General features: G+C 35.7%; 1 protein-coding gene across 2 annotated transcripts in view; it reads right to left on the bottom strand.

Annotated features, from left to right (window-relative positions):
• The window catches only part of WAPL (WAPL cohesin release factor), a 77860-nt gene that overhangs the window by 21867 nt on the left and 35338 nt on the right, over positions 1–20655 (bottom strand). For both annotated transcript variants that reach the window (XM_079899405.1, XM_079899406.1), the window contains exons 5-8: positions 2775–2870; positions 1462–1614; positions 1050–1186; positions 220–331 (exon numbers count right to left, since the gene is read on the bottom strand). In XM_079899405.1, coding sequence (XP_079755531.1) covers positions 220–331; positions 1050–1186; positions 1462–1614; positions 2775–2870 — 498 coding nt within the window. The remainder of the gene's footprint in view (positions 1–219; positions 332–1049; positions 1187–1461; positions 1615–2774; positions 2871–20655) is intronic.

Here is a 20655-nt window from a genome sequence, read left to right as displayed (position 1 = left end):
ATGAATATCCAATGAAGGTTGGTTTTTTTTCCTATTTTGGTCATGCCACACAGCTTATGGGATCTTAGTTCCCTGACCAGGGATCGAACCCAGGCCCCTGGCATTGGAAGCTCAGCGTCCTAAGCACTGGACCACCAGGGAACTCCTGAAGGTATTTCTCAGTAGCCAAATAAACTAGAATTCTAAAATAATGCTTCTCAATCCCAGAAACTTAAATACCTGATGATGCTGGGAATCATCCAAGGTTTTAAAGACCATTGCTACCATTCCATGTGCTCTCAGGTGCATTCGAAAACTGGGCATGGCACATTTAGTAGCCAAGCTAATAACACTAGAAGAAAATAGACTAGGTTAAGGGGGCTGAAGTTTTTTTATTTGCGTAATACCAAAATAAGCAAAAGGGTGCTCAGGGGTGGGGGTGTATGTGTGTCAAAGCATTGCCCATGCAGATCACAATATTAAAAACACGGGCAAAACAAGTTATTAAAAATTTACTGATGTGATTAGGTATGCTATATAAAAAATATGAATAACCCATGATCATCTTCAGTGTTTTCCTTACATTACTACTACCATTAAATGAAAAGCAAAAAATCTCAGCTACCTTTCAAAATGCTTCTGATCCATAAAGATTATAAATATCTAATTGGACATATTCCAAATGACTGGATAACTCAATCAAACCAAAATATTCAATCCATTACAGTATGTAAAAGATGATCCAAATCAAAACATGCTTAAATTAAATCAAATCTATCACTTGCATGTGTAAAATCTGGGGCTAAAAGTACTTAAAAGATTCTTTGGCATAACACTCTTTTAAGCATCTGGAAACTGAAGCCTATGCTGTGCTAAAATGCTGTATCATCCAACTTTCCTTTGTGCATGTAGAATCAAGTCCCTTAAAAGAAATCAATCACATTTTAACATCACTGGCTATAACCTACACCTATGATAAGAAAAAATCACAAATGTTTGGCTCTAATGAGCTAGAAAATTTTAATGAGAAAGCATGCACACAATTTTCAAATATAAAAATAAGATCTTACCTAAGGCAACGTGTGTTTAGAGGCTGAGTGCTCTTTAAGCCACTTAACAAGTACTCAATGTCATCAGTGAACTCTTGATTTTCACCAAATTCCACCACATCATTGAAGTGCTTCACGTGCTGAACAACAGTATACAACTGCCAAGAAAAAAATATGTCCACCTCTTTTGTAACTATGAAGTAGCATATTTAAATATTTAAAGCACTTGCTATGCTTTATTTAAAAGTGTATAAAATAGTTTATTAGATGGCAACCAAAAGAAATGTTTTAAAAACATGGGTAGTAGTAGGACAAGATAAGTTTGTGGTTCAAAACTGAGTATCAGTATACTGATATGTGTTCAAGATATTAAAAGGCTAAATTACATACGAAATTCTATCCACGTGCAGTAAAACTGTATATGGCTGCTTACTTCTTTGTCTTCTTTTCTGCATTTCAGTGCAGTAACTATATCTTGGTAGGGCTGAGTAGGTATTGTCACAGTTTTTATCACTTTGGGTGGTGGTGCAGGAGCCTTAAAAACTCCATCATCTTTTTGATTTTGCTCCTTTGAAGACAGCCTCACCTATTAATAAAGGTATTAAATTAGTTGTTCTAAATAAATATATAAAAATAGTAACATCTCATCTACTTGGCAAATTTAGCTTAAGAGTAATAAAACCCCTATTCTCCCCCTCAAAGGTAGGAGGAGGCCTCTGAAAGGTCACAAGGGATACTTTAAAATTCCATGCACTATAAGATAAGACTCATATGTGTTTTATTCACAAAAGAACCACTCAGGAAGTTATTCTGGTCTTTTTAACTTTACATTTCATACAATTTGTTATCATCTCCAGGACCATTACAAGGAATAAAGAACCACCATTACATACATAAATAGCATTGATAAGCAGCTCAGGACAGACAGGAAAACTACAATAGATAGACAAAAGAATTTTTTAAGTACAGGAGTCCATAGTTTGGGGTAGGGGGAAAAAGCCATAATAAGAGCATGGTATATAATTACTAATATACACAATAATGGTTTAATACTAGTGAAAGAAGTTTAATATGTCAAGAAGACATGGAACTGTACATTACATTTTAGAATGATCTCTATCCCTATTTTTTGTTGTTGTCTATAAAGAACCCATTCCTTGATAGCTCCAGATGACTGAGGTGTCACCATTAATCTGTAAGTATTAATGCATGGTCCTACCAGTTATTCTGAAAAAAGTAATTTGATAAGAATCTTTTTCAAATGTGTTTTGAATTGAAAGGTATTACTGGAATGCAGGAAAAAGTTCTGCTCTGAAAAACAAATTAATCACTCAAAGACACTTTAAGATCAATGTAGGATATAATTTATAATATAGCTTTTAATCATTAATACAAACTTGAAATATGTAATTTATAATATAGCTCTTAACAGTTAATAAAAACTTCAAATAATTTACCCTTAAACACTAAATACTATAATTCCATAAAATGTCAGGAGTGAAAAAGTAGTCCAATATTTTTTAAGGCTTTCATTTATAACCGAGCAACACCAGAATTTCTGTTATCCTGTCCACAATCCTTACTTTTCCAATGAGTTAAACTAAAGCCACTAAATTTTAGTGAGGAAGTTGAAAATAAACTGTTAAACAGAAAAGCCAGAGACTTTCAAATTATGAATGAAGATAGCAACTGTTTAATTTAAAATTCATTACACAAACATGAAATCAAAAAGTACAGTTCACTTACTGTGACACTCTGAGGTTTTACTGCTGGTGGCCCAGGTAGTTCTTCTGAATCTGGATGATTCCAATGCCTGGCATTATATACAGCTTTTGTAGGAGACTAGAGAAATGAGAAAAAGATCAACTGTTTCCATCTTACTTTGCATCCTTATAAAATTACCTCATTTTAAAACTAAAACTAAAAATCATATAGAGTAATTTAAATACATAAATATATATCCTAGACAGAGCAGGATAAACAATATCTGGCTTATACTCCCACCACGCTCCCATGCCGATGGCAGACATGGAGTCACAGTGCTATTCTGACACAAAATCAACAATCAGTGTTCCGGACAGTCATTACCAACCAAGAAAAGCAATTAAACCTCTTGCCAGGCTTATATTAACTTATAATTATATTAACTAATCAATATAGTTAAATTCAACCTGTTCTTTATTCCTCGTAACTGCTGATTCATGCCCCACGTTCTTCTAACACGGAAAATAAGGCAGGTTATGACAAGGGATAAAAGTCCTTATTCATTTAAGTGAAACTGGTGAGGCCAGATGAGTGCCGTTATTCAAGTTTTCAGGTTTTATAAAGGTAACTATGGTATGTATAACATATTACATAACACACTGGAATCTAAAGCAGTACTATATACTAAAATACATGCAAATGTATAAAAATTCACACCGGGTGGGATAAAGATGTAAATTGCCCCACCCCAGTTCAGATTAGTTTGCTGCCAAATCAATATACTATAAGCTTAATGAAAAAAAACTTTCAGTTTTAACACGTTGAATTTCAGAATTGAGGATAAATAACTGTGAGCCTGCATGATCAAATCCATAGGATTAAATCTGTATAAAAGGAACAAATCCTCACTTTCAAAAGGGGACTAATTAAACAGACTGACATTTTCTCCATCCTTTACAAAAGTGATATTAAATTATGTCCTTTAAACTTCAAATAAATAATCTCATTAGAAATTTTTTGTTTTTAATACTGTAATTAATGATCTTCATACTTTCAGTACTACATTAAAAAAAAGAGTACAAGAGAAACATACTTCAAGACTGGCCAAAAATCTGCATTAAAAAATTAACCATCTTCCCTTATTAGCTGCAGTGAAGTAACATAATTGGAATTAAGCATCATACAAAGCTATCTTTTTATACAAATATGATCTTCAAAATAACCATGCTGTGACAAAGACAACAGTGTAAGCTCCAAAAGAACTGGTTTTTCAAAAGATAAAGTTTAAACTGACTCACATATTAAATTTGTCAGAAAATCTTAATGCTAAAAGGAATCTACTGTGAAACTTACATAAAGCAGTCTCATTTGTATTGTGTATATGAACGTATTATTCTTATATATCAGGTTAGCATAAAGTAATGCAGCATTAGTAATCTAAAGCAATTTATGCACTCATGCAATGACTTGATCAGGCCCCCTAAGGCACAACCATACAGAGCAGACTGAACATAAATTTTTAAACCTAGCTCTATTCCTTACTATTTTCCTCTCAAACATTATCTATATAATCTACATGCCTGCTAACTGTTAGATCCCTCATTTAAGCAACCTCTAATCCCCAAAGCACAGCCATAAGCTCAGGAAGATAACAGACTTTTGAAAGGAATAGGTGCCTCAAGGCTTAAGCACTTTACTTATTTTTAAAAAGCACTGATTTCAGGTAACAAACCATCTTTTGGATAACAAAAAGATTATCTGGTTCCACAGATAACAATATAGCACAGTCAGGTCAACGTTCTAAATTAAACAGACCCTGGAGATTGGGACTGACATATACACACTACTATATATAAAACAGATAACTAATAAGGATCTACTAGATAGCACAGGGAACTCTACTCAGTACTCTGTAATGGCCTATATGGGAAAAGAATCTGAAAAAGAGTGGATATATGTATATGAATAACTGATTCACTTTGCTGTACATCTGAAACTAACACTGTAAATCAACTATACTCCAATAAAAATTTTAGAAAGATTAATACCAAAAATTATATATAAATTAAACAGACCCCCTTCCAGTTAATTGTGAGTGGCAATATATACCTAACAGTTATAAAGGAGACACAGGAACCAGATGGTCCAGATAAATAGTAAGCTCTACTACTGCCTGTTACTAAACATCTTTCTCATCTGTAAAATGGGGTTAATAACAGTACCGACTGTAAAGGGTTGTTGTGAGGATTAAATGAATATATGTAAAACACATATTAGAGTGCCTGAAACAATATGTGCTATACAAGTTTTATTGCTGATAATTCAAGTTATAATAATTATGTGATGATGTGCAATTCTGAGTTCAGCATCTTCATAAAAAGAATTGGAGTATATGGTCTACCCACATAACAGTGGACTGCAATAAAAGGGATAACTGACATGAACACACTCTGTTAACAAATACTATTATTACAAGAAGTAGACTGGGATATACTGTTCTAATTCATCTCAAAAGTAATTGAATGATATGCCTGATAAATACAGAGGCAAAAATCCTCAACAAAACACTAGAAAACTAAATTCAACAGCACATTAAAAGGATCATACACCATAACCATGTAGGATGTATCCCTGGGATGTAAGGATGGTTCAACATATGAAAACCAACCAATGTGATACACCACCTTAACAGAATGAAGGACAAAAATCACATAATCATCTCAATTGGTGCAGAAAAAGTATTTAACAAAATTCAACTCTCTTTCATGAAAAAATCACTCAACAACAGGAACAGAAGGAAATTGCCACAACATAGAGGTCATATTTTAAAACATCATACTCAACAATGAAAAACTGAAAGCTTTTCCTCTAAGATCAGGAACAAGGCAGGGATGCCGATGCTCACTGATTCTACATACTAGCAGAAGTAATTAGGCAAGAAAAAGAAATAAAAGGCATCCAAATCAGAAAGAAAGAAGTAAAATTTTCTCTATTCACATATATAATCTTGTATATAGAAAACCATAAAGATTCCATCAAAAAAAAACCCTGTGAGAACAAATAAATGTATTCAATAAAGCTGTATGATACAAAACTCATCTGCATTTCTATACACTAACAAAAAACAATCGAAAGAGGAAATGAAGAAAATTCCATTCACAGTAACATCAAAAAGAATAAAATACTTAAGAATAAACTTAACCAAGGAGGCAAAAGATTTGTACACTGACAACTACAAAATGTTGAAAATAAAGGCACAAAGAAATGGAAAGACATCCTTTGTTCATGGATTAGATGACTTAATACTCTTAAAATGGTCATACTACCCAAAGTGATCTACAAATTCAATGCAGTTCCTGTCAAAATCCCAGTAATAATTTTTACAGAAATAGACAGAATGAACCTAAACTTCATATGGAATCCCAAAGGACCCTGAATAGCCAAAACAATCTTGAGAAAGAACAAAAAAACCAAAGGCCCCACACTTGCTGATTTCAAAACATTACAAAGCTACAGTAATCAAAACAGTAGGGTACTGACATAAAGACAAATATATAGACCAACAGTACAGAATAGAACGCCTATGAATAAATCCATATATAGTCAAATGATCTTCACCAATGGAGACAGTCTCTTCAATAAATGGTGCTCGGAAAACTGGATATCCACATGCAAAAGAATGAAACTGGACCCGTATCTTATACCATACACAAAAATCAACTAAAATGTATTAAAGACTTAAACATAAGACCTGAGCTACAAACTCCTAGAAGAAAACATGGGAGAAAAAAATACGTAACACTGGTCTTGGCAATGACTTCTTGCCAAGAAGCACAAGCAACAAAAGCAAACATAGACAGGTAGGACTACATCATAAAAAGCTTCTGCACAGCAAAGAAAACAATCAAGAGAGAAAAATGCAACCTACGGAATGGAAGAAAATATTTGCAAACCATATATCTGATAAGGGATTATTATCCAAAATATATAAGGAACTCCTATAAGTCAACAGCAAAAACAAACAAAACAAAAAACCCTGACTAAAAAATGGGCAAAGGACTTGAACAGAAATTTCCCCAAAGAAGAAATGGCCAATAGGTATACAAAAAGATGATCAACATCACTAATCATAAGAGAGATGCAAATCAAAATCACAATGAAATATTACCTCGCACCCATTAGGATGGCCACTAGCAAAAGAACAGAAAATAACAAGTGTTGACAAGGATGCAGAGAAATTGGAACCCTCATGCAGTGTTAGTGTGAATTTAAATAATGAAGCCATTATGGAAAACAGCATGAAGGTTCCTCAGATAATTAAAAGTAGAACTACCACATGATCCTGCAATCCCACTTTCAGGTATTTATTCAGAAGAATTAAGAGCAGGATCTCATAAAAATATTTGCACTCCCATGTTCAATGCAGTATTTTTCACAAAGAGGTAGAAACAACCTAACTATCCATCAACAGATGAACAGAGAAAATGTTACATATCCATACAACAGAATATTATTCAGCCATAAAAGAGGAAAAAGGAAATCCTATCATATGCTACAACATGAACCTTCAGGATGTTACCCTAAATGAAATAAGCCAGTCACAGAAAGACTTTAAAACTGTATGATTCCACTTATGAGATATCTAGTCAAACTCATAAAAACAGAAATGGTGGTTGCCAGGGGCTGGAGGGAGACTGAAGTAAGAAGTTACTATTCAATGGGTATAGAGTTCCGATCATGCAAGATGAAAAAATTCTAGAAATCTGTGGCACAATACTGTGCTTACAGTTAACAATACTGTACACTTAAAATGTTCCTAAGAGGGTAGACTTCATGTTGTGTTTTCTACCACAATAAAAAAAAACTTTGAAAAGGCTTTGAAGCTTAAAAGTATACAGAATAACTGCATAAGTTATATTCAAAAGACACATTCAATGAACATTTTGTTTACTCTGTTGAACTAGGCAGCTTAGTAAATACTATTATTTTAAAAGTTTTGACAAGGTTTTGCCATTTTAATGCTAATGATTAATCTAAAAGAAAGTGAATCCAATGAGAACTGTTCCTCGACTATTAATTATTTCAAAGTTTTACAAGGTTAATATAGAGCTTACCATCGGCAGCAGGAGATGAAGATACACCCTACTATCTAAAAATTAAAATAAAAAATAACATCTGGATGTGGCTAATACATACACATGGGGTGGGGGGGTGGCAGAGGTTAAGTTATGACAACACTGACCGACTCTGAGCTCTTCACATCATTCCAAATGGTATAACGGTTCCACATGCACCTAAGTGAATTGTATATGGAAACAATACAACACTACTATGTCACATCATAATGTCACTCAGTGAAAGTGACTGTGTACAGCATCTGCAAATATACCAGATAGCAATCAACTTTTCATGGAAAATGAAAATCACTCCTATCATTTAGCAACCTAGCTAAGTTTTAACTGGGTCATTCTGATTACACCACCAGGCTTATCTGTAATTCTTGTTCATTTTTTTCTGGTTTAAAAAGCAGATGCACATATTAACCAGATTCCTTAACTTTTCTGTGTTAAAAGATTTGTGGATTCTGTTTCCTCTGAAATGTAATGGGAAGAATACTTAGAACAAAAAAAGCAGAAAGCTCTTAAGACTACTCTAACATTCTAAAGATTTGCAATCATTGTAGCACATTTCAGTCCTAGTAATCTTAAACATACTATTCTCTTCTTTCAGTTCTCCAGGGGCATGACAAACAAGAACCTCAAATGTAACACTGTATTACAGCTAAGGAAAAAATATGCCAGTGACAGACCCACAGAGCATTTATCCATGAGAGAGAATCCAGCATCTACAAAAACAATGGATAAAAACTGGTTTTTACATTAATGCCAAGGCTGTGGTTAACAGATTGGCTTATTAAATCACAATTATAAAGCAGAGGTAAGAAGAGTTCCTTCATGAAAAGCTAAGAAGAAATTACAGTATTATGTTATCCTTTATTGAGCTGGCTCTCAAAAGGGAAAAAAATTGGAATAACCGCTCTTAAGCCATATGAATTTTTTAGCAGTACCAAACGTATTTCTGAGTTTTAAAGAGTACTGTGTATACTGTGTACTAAAGGAGAACAAATATAGTAAGCCTATTAGAATTCATCCAGCCTTACGCACACAAGGATGTCATAACTGAATTGCACTCCCACCAGTAATTCAATCAGCACGTTCTAAAACTAGAAGAGTTCTGAAAAAGCAAAGTGCCACAACGCACCACTGTGCGTGCGTTTGTACACACGTGCAGTACTTTAGTGGCAATTCAAAAAGGGAAAATTAATCTGGATTTGGCTTTTTAAAAAAATTGTTAAGTTTTTTTTTTTTCCCCCTAAAGGTGGGCAGTAGAAGCAGAGGGAATTTGAGGAAGAAAGTTTTACAAAGATTAGGGTACCTTTTAGCTCTTTAGAACTTTCTTTTAAGCATAATCATATAATCCCAAATTGTCTTAAACTATGACCAAAAAAGCCTTAAAGTAAATTTTCATAATTTGTTACATATTCAGGGCATTAAATTATTTGAGGAAAAACTGCAGCTATCCCTAAACTAAAACCAAGAATGTCTGTACTGCTAAGAACTAGACATTTAGAATATGTTAAGATAGAGCACTATGCAAAGAATATAATCCAAAGGTATACGGGAGAAGTAGAGCTGAAAATCTTTCTTTTCTGCCTGATTCAATTAAGTGCTACAGATAAACCTTTCAAAGATACAGCTGCTATTTTTATGAAGAAACTGTCAATTCCTATCCACAAGAAGAACAATACACCTACTACTCAGTTGTTTTAACTTCAAAAGTATTTATATCAATATTATAAAACTTTATAAAAGCGAGCATTGCCACATCAGAATATCACCTTGAAATAGCATAACCTGAACATAAGCTCTAAAAAAGTCCAGGTAACAAAGCATAAAATCCAATACTTGGTCCTTTGTGAAAACTAATACAACTAAGCCTACAATTCAACAATTGTTAAATAAAAAGATACTAGAATGAGCCATGATGAAAAATCGGCTGAAATAAGCATCAGTTTTACAACTAAAAATATCACTAAATATAGAATGGACCAGTCGTATTAGGGAGATGATTTATCAAATTTAGAAACACGAAAAGAGAAGCTGAAAATATCTTGAGACACCTATGGGTAGATAGAGAATGTTCATTCTTCCCTTCGTTTTCCTCTTATTTAGCTGGACGTATGCTTGCCCTGATTTTCCAACATCTCTTGCTACTTGTGTGGGCACATGACCAGGTTCTAGTCAATGAATGAACAAAAAAGTAGGGTACACCTTCTGGGTCCTGGCCTTCTAGGGATGGTTCTTTGCCTCCCCTTCCCGTTCTTACTATTTGTACTCTTCAATACTCTAGAGATGGCAGGACACCACCCACAGAGGAAGGGGTCTCTGACAATACAGCAACTTGAAAATAGTCCAGAGATAAACAGCCAAGGTCTGATACGCCACAGAAAAATAAGCTACCTATTAAAAACTAACTTGAGATTTCTTTCACAGTAGTTGAGGCAAATGCTACAACTGAAATTAGGACTAAATAATGATAGGGGTGTGCTGAATATATAAGATTTTGCCAACACTGGATTTGTATATATATAACCTACACACGTATAACCTTAAAAGAAACAATTTGAAGGATATAAAGAACATTTAAGAGAAGAAGGAAAAAACCAAGGAAAAATACAATCTAAAGCCAACTTTTTTTAAAAAAAAGTGTAAACATATATATTCTGAGGAAGATCTATGAACTCACAGGGTACAATTTCCAAGAGTTATTACTAAATAAAAATTTAAATAGAAAGAAAAGTGCACATACAGATGCTACCTTTTATATAAGGGGGAAGATAAGAAAATTTGTGCTTATCTTTGTAAAAAGAAATACAGAAAGGATAAAGCAGAGAAGTCCCTACCAGGGTGAGTGATGGGCCAGAACATCACTCAATGAAGTGACCGTTCATTGAACTTACCTTTTTGTATAGTGCTGACTTTTGGAAGCATGCTAATGTTGTACATATTCAACCAAATAAATTAAATAAATGAGAATGAAAGGGGAAAAAAACCTAAAAGTGAAAGCAAACCAGAACACATAAACCTACTCATAATTCAAATGAATAGCAAATACAATGAAGGGAAGATAGGAAGAAAAGACAGGCAGACAGAACTCATCTAAATTACTTATGAACACAGTATTTGACTTTATACCTTGGGTCAGTGGCAGTGTAGGGTAGGGCAAGTGCAGGATTACAAATAAATCCTAAACACAGTAGTAGAGTTATTTATTGTAGTGGAATGGACAAAGCAATTCTCAAACTATTTTAGATGTATTATAGATTTGAGTAAAAGTGTTGATATTGCTGGGAGTCAGGGTTAAGACAGAAGGCAAGAAAGAACCCTGTAGGGATGGACTAATATTGAAGTTAGTGTGAACTCATGATTTCTAGAACAGGTACGTGCATATGCAGGAATCTATATGCATATACATGAAAGTTTCCTATCTCCATCTATTACTAAAAGGGCCAAGAAGTGATGACCACATCTACTGCCCAGATCTTGGTCTCTAGTACCATTCCCCACTAAAGGGAATGGAGACTTCTCAGAGAATGGGCTTAATTCCAGGGCTGGAGCAGAGCAGGTACAATATGAATCTGGAAAACTGTGTTATGTCAATAAGTAAGAAAATGCCCATAGAATGATGGGGGTATGTCACAGCGACAGAAGAGCCAGACTAGCCAAATCAGGACAACTGTACCTCCAAAATAAATAATGAATTTTGAACCATTAAAGAGGCAGGGATTCATGAGTCCATACTGATAAAAGAAAAATAAAACAACCAAACAAATAAAATAAATAAATAAATGGGGAAAATCGACTGAATATTTTGCAAGCGGCACAGCAAACACTGAATCAGGAAAGCATCATCATGTATATTAAATCTAAGAGTATGAAGAACAAGGTATTTGAATAGTCTCTTCAAAGACTGCTTTTTAGTTGCATGGGGAAGAAAATAATTATACAGCAGAGGAATAGACAACCCCTTAACTGGGTGATCATAATTAACATTCTCCAGAGGTGGCACGCTGAAAAAAATACATCATCACTTACACAGTATCCCAGCCTAGAATGAATAACCTGAATACAATCATGAAGAAACTTCGATTAAACCAAAGTGAGAAGCTTTTTTTTTAAAGGGGGATCAGGGGATGTCAATGTCATAAAAGACAAAGAAAGACTACAGAAATGTTCCTGGTTAAAAGAGACTAAAGACACAGCTAAACAGCTAAATGAATGACAGCTAAATGAAATACCTCACCCTAGACTGGATCCTGTAGCAGAGACGAGAAAATGCTACAAAGGACATTACTGTGTCAACTGACAAAACTGACACAACAGATTAGGTAAAAATACTGGAACAATGTTAAATTTACTAAAGATGATTACTGTGATGTGGATATGTAATTGATTAGGAAGTACACACTGTATTTAGGGCAAAGGGCTAATTATATATATAAAATATATATATGAACTTACCCTTAAATATTCAGAAAAAATACATGTGTATGAATATACACACAAAGAGAAAGAACAAATGAAAAAGCGAATATTAAGATAATATTCATAAGGAATGTTTGTTGTACTATTTTATTTTTGTAACTCTTCCGTAATTTTGAAATTATTTCCAAGTACAAACTATTTTTTAATTATTCCCAGATAAAAAATATTAAAAATCTTTAAAAATTCTCTCAGAAAACTTTTAAAATAGAAAAAGTATAAATCATCATTCTATCAGTTAATATTTTAATTTCCATGAAACAACTAAATCAAATTCAGACAACAGTTAAATTAAGAAATCAAAGAGTAATAAAAAGATGAATTCAAGTTTAATACAGGCAATCCTACAAAATGGGAAGGGATAAAGATATTCTTCTTTTATGTTCTTTAATCAAATGTTAATTAAATAGCCCATCAATAATAAATGAAATAGCAATACTTCTTAGCTGAGGCACAGAAAAAGATGAAAACATAACCCATACCTGGTGCAATGGTAGTAAGAGTTTTCTGTTTTTAATCTCCCCTCCTAAAAAGCAAACGGGCCACTGATAATCTTCTTTGCCCTGGCTTCTAAGAAGCTCAAAGTTGTATTTGTGGTAGATCCCCAGGAAATCCATCAAGACAAAAAGGCTTGAATTTTGGATTCAACTCATCTATTCCTTACTTTTTCTTAACACAGTTTCCTCATTTATTTTCAATCTGGTTCTACCAAATTTGTCTCTGTTCACTGTAAGAACAGACCCAGAAACAAGGCAGATGACAGAATTAGGAGACAAAGACACTGAAAATAACTGTAACTATATTCCACATATGTAAGAAAGTAGGGAAAACAACTGAGTACGTTAAGTAGACAAGAAAGATATAAAATAGACCCAAACTAAAGTTTCAGAGATGGGATTAATAGCTGCTTAGATGCTGTAGAAGAACCTGAAAATGGGCAACAGAAACTATCTAAACTATCTCCAAATGAAACCAAGACTGAAAAAATTAAAAAGATGGAAAGAATGTCAGCACACACTGGGACAAGTTCACCCAGCCCAATAACTGTATGAGAAAGTAAAAATTAACTCCCTTCACAGATAGTACTTTGCCCTGAACCTCTCAAACACTGTTTCATTTAAATTTTACCCAAACTCCCCAGTTCCCCCAAAATCCTACAAAAACTTTTCTTTGGTAAGATGCCCCTTGGTTTCTCTGCTGTGCAGTATCCTTTATTGCAATAAGTCAATAAGCCTTATTCTGTCAGACTACAGGTTATACGTGTTGATTTTAGGCTGATACAAGCAAGACAAGTATAATAAGAGTCCCCAGAAGGGGACAGAGAGCCAAAAACTATTTGAAGAATATTGGGTAAAATTTTCCCAAATTTGATGTTTACCAATTTTCAAACATAAAAAAGCCAAACATTTAGTACTATATGAAGATTATTTGCTGAAAGATACTTTCAAAAATCCTAGAAATAAACATTTATGAACACCTTCTGTATCTCAGACACTAAGAATTTAAAGGTGAAAAAATATATGGTCACCATCCCCCAAAAACTCCCAATATTTTACATCTAATGTTAATTTATGGTCATCATCAGCATAAAGTCGTAAGACTATCAATAAAAGAAAGTTCAGCAAAGAGTTTTCTGGATGTCAGAATCCCAATGAACTCTAAATAAAATGTACTACAAACTAGAAAACCAAATTCCAAACTATAAACAACCTAACACACACACACATTCTCTCTCTCTCTCCCTCTGTCAAATGTTTGTTCGAGTTCCCATGTTCTTGATTAACCCATGGCTACATTTTCTCATTTCAAACTTCACTTTCTGGGAAATAAGTTATAGTGAAATATTTTGAACTTTCAAACTTTAAAGGAACCTGAACTACAGAAAATAAAAAGATTAATGGTGCTTTTATTCCTTATTAAAATCCTTCCAGAATAAAATATTACAGGAAAGAAAACCACCCGAATTAGATCTCATAAAGAAAATAACTTACACTTTCCTACATCTTTATAGAATACAGATCAATGACTTAAGTACCTGGTTCAATGTTTAAGTTAAATACTACCTATATAAAAGGAAGACAGATACTCCTGCTTTGGAACAAACATAATGAGTATGAAATACTAAGACTACTCAAAAGTTTCCGTGGGGAAAAAACATTCTACCTCACTTTCTAAGACACTTACTTATTTTTCTCCTTTTTATATCCCCAGTACCTAGTACTGTGAAATGCAGGTATTATGTAAAAACAATGACAACGAAAAGTCAACTAAAACTGACCCTCTTCCATACCCAGGCTCAGCCAGAACACGCTCAGCTTCAACAACTCTTTGACTCACCAACCTGCTTTTTACTTTTACACTTTGGCCAGCATCCCTCATCAGCAGACCAGTGGCTTACAGTCTCTCTTTTTTTCGGCTTCACGTTTATCTATGTCTCAGGTTTCTAGTCCATGAGACTATAGTGAGTCTCATACTGCTATCTCGATGACTGGATCCCAGGATGGTCAATGAATCCCCAGACACAGAACAAAGGTAACCATGGGTAAAACAATTTGACAGAAAAATAAGCTGCTTCATCAGAGTGAGTTCTAATTGCTGGAGAAGGATACTATAAAGGAACATCTGTTCTTGGGTGAGAGGTGGAACTACCTGTCCTTTAAAATCTCTTCAATTGTAAGATTCTGTTTTTAAGTTGACAACCTATATATATAAACTCATTTTATAAAACAAAAAAAAATGAGTTTACAAAACTATAAAAACTATACTGAACTTTAAAACTGCAGCTTTATACAATTTTAACTTTTGAATACAGCTAAATATATAACCATGATTTATACTGATAATCAAGTTTTAATTCAACTGCCCATAAACCCACTATCCTATGTCATATTGAATGACAGGAGGGAAGAGGAAAAAAAAGTCCAGAATGTTCTTTTGAGAGTCAAACAAAAGACAGTACCACATGGGCCCAGCATTAAACCACAGGGAAATGATGAAAGTGAAGCTATAAATATTTGAGAACTGAAACTGAGATTGACATTATGGTTAGTTTCATCAGTGACCCAGCAAATAGTCTTAACCGGCAAAATAAGATGGCCAAAGCCCAAGGTAAAATATAACCCTCCAAGCACAGAAGGTTAGTTGGGATGATTATACAGATAATCCCTTAGGAAGAGAGCAAACTGGCAGCAGCTGAATGGAAAGCTAGAAATCAAACAAAAAGCAGGGCAGGCAGAAAAAATGATCTAAACTTATCAGCACATACGGGGTTGGCCAAAAAGCTCCTTCAGTTTTTAAGTAAAAATAAAAGACACATTTTTCATTTTCCCCAACAACTTTATTGAACAACGTATTCACTGTTTTGTTCCACTACCTTCTGCCATTCTTCAGGCAATTTCATAATTCCATCTTCCCAAAACTTTTCATCTTTCTGAGCAAAGAACTGTTCCAGGTGCCTTTTACAGTCTTCCAAGGAATTGAAAATTTTTTCCATTAGGAGAATTTTGTAAAGACCAAAAAAAATGGAAATCCGAAGGTGCAATCAATGTCTGGTGAATATGGCGGATGAATCAGAACTTCCCAGCCAAGCTGTAACAGTTTTTGCCTGGTCATCAAAGAAACATGCGGTCTTGTGATGGAAGATTATGCGTTTTCTGTTGACTAATTCCGGATGCTTTTCGTCCAGTGCTGCTTTCAGTTGGTCTAACTGGGAGCAGTACTTGTTGGAATTAATCGTTTGGTTTTCCAGAAGGAGCTCATAATAGAGGACTCCCTTCCAATCCCACTGTATACACAACATCACCTTCTTTGGATGAAGACCAGCCTTTGGTGTGGTTGGTGGTGATTCGCTTGCCCCACAATCTCTTCCATTCCACATTATTGTACAGTATTCACTTTTCATCACCCATCAGTTTGTTTTACAAACGGAACATTTTCATTACAATAAGTAGAGAATCGCATGTGGAAATATGGTCAAGAAGGCTTTTTTTGCTTAACTTATGTGGAACCCAAACATCAAAGCAATTACATAACCAAGCTAGTGAAAATTATTTTCAGCGCTTGATTTGGATATTTTGATTATGTCGGCTATCTCCCACGTGGTATAACGTTGATTGTTCTCAATTTGATCACGATCAACTTCAACTGGTCTACCCAACTGTGGAGCATCGTCCAGCGAGAAATCTCCAGCACAAAACTTTGCAAACCACGTTTGACACCTTCGATCAGTCACAGCACCTTCTCCATACACTGCACAAATCTTTTTGTGCGCTTCAGTTGCGTTTTTACCTTTCTTGAAATAATAAAGCATAATATGCCGAAAATGTTGCTTTTTTCTTCCATCTTCAATATTAAAATGGCTACACAAAAATTCACCGATTTTGATTTTTTTTTTTTTTTTTTTGCGGTACGCGGGCCTCTCACTACTGTGGCCTCTCCCGTTGCGGAGCACAGGCTCCGGACGCGCAGGCTCAGCAGCCATGGCTCACGAGCCGAGCCACTCCGCGGCATGTGGGATCCTCCCAGACTGGGGCATGAACCCGTGTCCCCTGCATCGGCAGGCGGACTCTCAACCACTGTGCCACCAGGGAAGCCCCTGCTGTTTTTTTTTAAATGCACGCTGATATGACAGTCACATACAATCTAACAAAATTGTTTCAAATGAAGTTAGTGACAACTAAGCACTACTAGAGCCATATTATGGAAAAAAACTGAACGTACATTTTAGCCAACCCAATATATGGCAACTACAAATAATGGGATTCAGGGAAACTGTAGCCAGTGATCAGAAATAAGATGGCACTGAAAGAAAAAAAAAAACATTAAAATTATCAAATGATCAGGACTTCCCTGGTGGCGCAGTGGTTAAGAATCCGCCTGCCAATGCAGGGGACACGGGTTCGAGCCCTGGTCCAGGAAGATCCCACATGCTGCGGAGCAACAAAGCCTGTGCACCACAACTACTGAGCCTACGCTGTAGAGCCCACGAGCCACAACTACTGTGCCCGCGCACCACAACTACTAAAGCCTGTGTGCCTAGAGCCTGTGCTCTGCAACAAGTGAAGCCACCACAATGAGAAACCTGCGCACCACAACGAAGAGTAGCCCCCGGGCTTCCCTGGTGGCGTAGTGGTTGAGAGTCTGCCTGCCGATGCACGGGACACGGGTTTGTGCCCCAGTCCAGGAAGATCCCACATGCCGTGGAGCAGCTGGGCCCGTGAGCCATGGCCGCTGAGCCTGTGTGTCTGGAGCCTGTGCTCCGCAACGGGAGAGGCCACAACAGTGAGAGGCCCACGTACCACAAAAAAAAAAAAAGAGTAGCCCCCGCTAGCCACAACTAGAGAAAGCCCGCGTGCAGCAACGAAGACCCGACACAGCCAAACATAAATAAATAAATAAATAAATATTTTTAAAAAAATTATCAAATGATAAAACCACATACAGAAACAACAGGTACTCAGGCTCAGGTACTTAAAACCAGGTATGTTTCAAGCTAATGCCTCAAACTCTATATTTACTTTTCTCCCTTGTAAGTGACAACTTTTCTGAGTAATCATTTCAAATATGTTCTTACCAGAAGTTTACTTTACCTCCTCATCTTCTTTCTGCCACATGTGTTTACCCAGCCAGCCCTCAATTCTGTTACGAACAGAATTCTTTATATACCTGGTGAGGTGTTGGGGAAAATTCTCACAGCCAGCAAGCTTAAAAAGTTAGTTTTTTGTTTTTTTTGGCTGCACCACACAGCTTGTGAGATCTTAGTTCCCTGACCAGGGATCGAACCTGGGACCCCAGCCATGGAAGTGCAGAGTCCTAACCACTGGACCACCAGGGAATTCCCAAGTTAATGTTTTCTAACATGGGAAGATAGAGAGAGGGAAGAGGGACCTCTTGGCTGGTGGCACTAAAGCTGAGGAGATGGCCTGTGTGGTCAGGAAATTGGCTATATACAAGAGGACTGAGCAAATACGTAAATGTATTGAGGATACTGGGAAGCAGATTCTTCACTGTCGGCAAAGAGAAGTAAAATGTGCAAAGTGGGAAGGCTAGAATAAAACATGTGGTGTTGAACTAGAATTGGAGGTATCAGTGTGAACTCATGGTTCTAAATATACATAGATATGAAATAAGTATGTGTCTGTGTGGTGGCGGGGGGTGGCGAAGGAGAGAGGAAGAAAATGCATATATTCACGTGTTTCCTTGCTCTGTTAACTCAAAGAAGGCCTAGAAGCAATGACACCCCAGAAGAAATGACCATACTTTGCGACCAAATTTTAAAGATCATTCTCCACTAAAAGAAAACAGGGGTCCTTGGAGGAATGGTTGATTCCACAACTGGGAATGTGCATCATGAGCCTTGAACATCTTTGTGTGTCATTAGTAAGGAAATGCAAAGTGGTGGGCCATGTTAAAAGCCAGTTTGAAAAACCACGAACAGGCCAAGTCTAAGAAAATCTGAGTATCGAAATAATAACAGTACTATCATTTAAATAAATAACAGTAACAAATGACTGAATAAAACAGAAATCCATGTTCATACTGATATAAAGAAATTTATAAATAAATGAATATATAATGTATATACTACATAATGAATATATAAATACATATATTCTTTTATATACATGAAGGAGAGGAAAAAAATCTACCTTACCAGTAGAAGGCCAACTACTAACAACTAGAGAAGGCAGGATGTAATTAGAAAAAAAAATTCAACAACCATCATAGTAAAGATTGATTCAGGCAAAAATCAATGCTAAAACTAGTGGGTAAAAGTTTGATGAGGAGTTGAGGAACCTGACAGGCCTCAAGGGATAGTTAATATCAACAGCAATGGTACAAAGTGACATTGTGCACCACCTGGTATGATGCAGTAAGAACAGAGCACCTCTTCTGAGGTATTTCCACCAAATACACAAAACCTAAATCTAATCGGGAGAAAACATCAGACAAGCACAAACTGAGGGACATTCAACAAATAACTGATTTTAACTCTTCAAAGATGTCAAAGCCATGGAAAAACTAGGAAAGACACAGATGTTCCAGACAGAAGGAGGGTGGAGACTTGTGACAACTAAATACAACATGTGATTCTGGATTGGATCATGGGTTCTTTCTCTGGGAGACGTGGGGGAGGGGGGAGTAATGTGTGATTTGTTCTGCTATAAAGGCCATTAATGAGACAATTGGTAAAACTGAATGGGATCTGTGGATTAGACTGAATTATTATATCAATGTTATTATTAGCTTCCTGGTTTTGATGGGTATACTATAGCTATAGAGTAGAGTACTCTTGTTTTCAGAAAGTAAAGACTAAGGTATTTGGGAGTAATCAGCATTAAGTCTACAACTTACTCTCAAATCATACATACACACACATACCCCCAATGAGAGGGGAGCCCATTTTGACCCCCATAGGACATTTAGTAATGTCCAAGACATTTTTGGTTGAAATGGAGGCGCACAGAGCAGGGGAAAACAGGACTAGCATCTGGTGGGTAGAGGCCAGCGATGTTGTTAAATATCCTCCAATGTACAGGGCTACCCTCCACAACAGCTTTATTCAATCCAAAACATGAGCTAAGAAAGCCTGATAGGTAAGGAGGAAAATTTGCCACTACAAGACGTGGGCCACCTCTCTACCACTCAGAAATGAGGTCATTAGTGCCTTTAATCAGAATGCAGAAGACCCAGATACTCCCACTGACCTATCAGCTACAGGAGGGTATTTCTATTATAATGGAGAAATGGAACAACTGCTGAGTACATTTCCTATGCCCACCTACCTAGTGACCCCTGCCTTTCCTTTTTCTCTGGAGATTTGGGGGATAACCTACATAAAACTCCTTGGAGAACTGAGCTTATCCTTTTTTACATCGAAACCATGAATCCTGATTTCTCACATATGAAACAAATCTATTCTTTCCACTCTGTTAATCTATAAATGCTTAAAACTTTGATCCCATTTATTTCCTGTATTCCTTTATACTCATCAAAACTCAATAAGGTTAAATTTCCACTATTTCTGTTTCTCAATGGTTCTCTCCTTTTAAACAACTCTTAAGTAGTCTTTTAGCTGTCTTGAAGACAAATGGATGACCTATTTATTTTAAGAGCTAGGGATTTTATACTGCTTAACTTCTTGCTGCTCTCTTCCTGAAGGAGGCTTCTAAATTCTTTACCTAGATATTTTCATAAGGATACATAACTTCCATGGGATCTAAAGCATTTTTTATTACTTTTTACTAAAGTACTATAACACTCTGGATCAAAGTCTCATTTTTGAATCTTACTGATCCACCTAAATAGTAGTAGTATCTAAG

Source organism: Stenella coeruleoalba (genome assembly GCF_951394435.1).
Source record: "Stenella coeruleoalba genome assembly, chromosome: 16".
Taxonomy (NCBI): Eukaryota; Metazoa; Chordata; class Mammalia; order Artiodactyla; family Delphinidae; genus Stenella; species Stenella coeruleoalba.
This window is presented reverse-complemented; position numbering and strand designations above follow the sequence as displayed.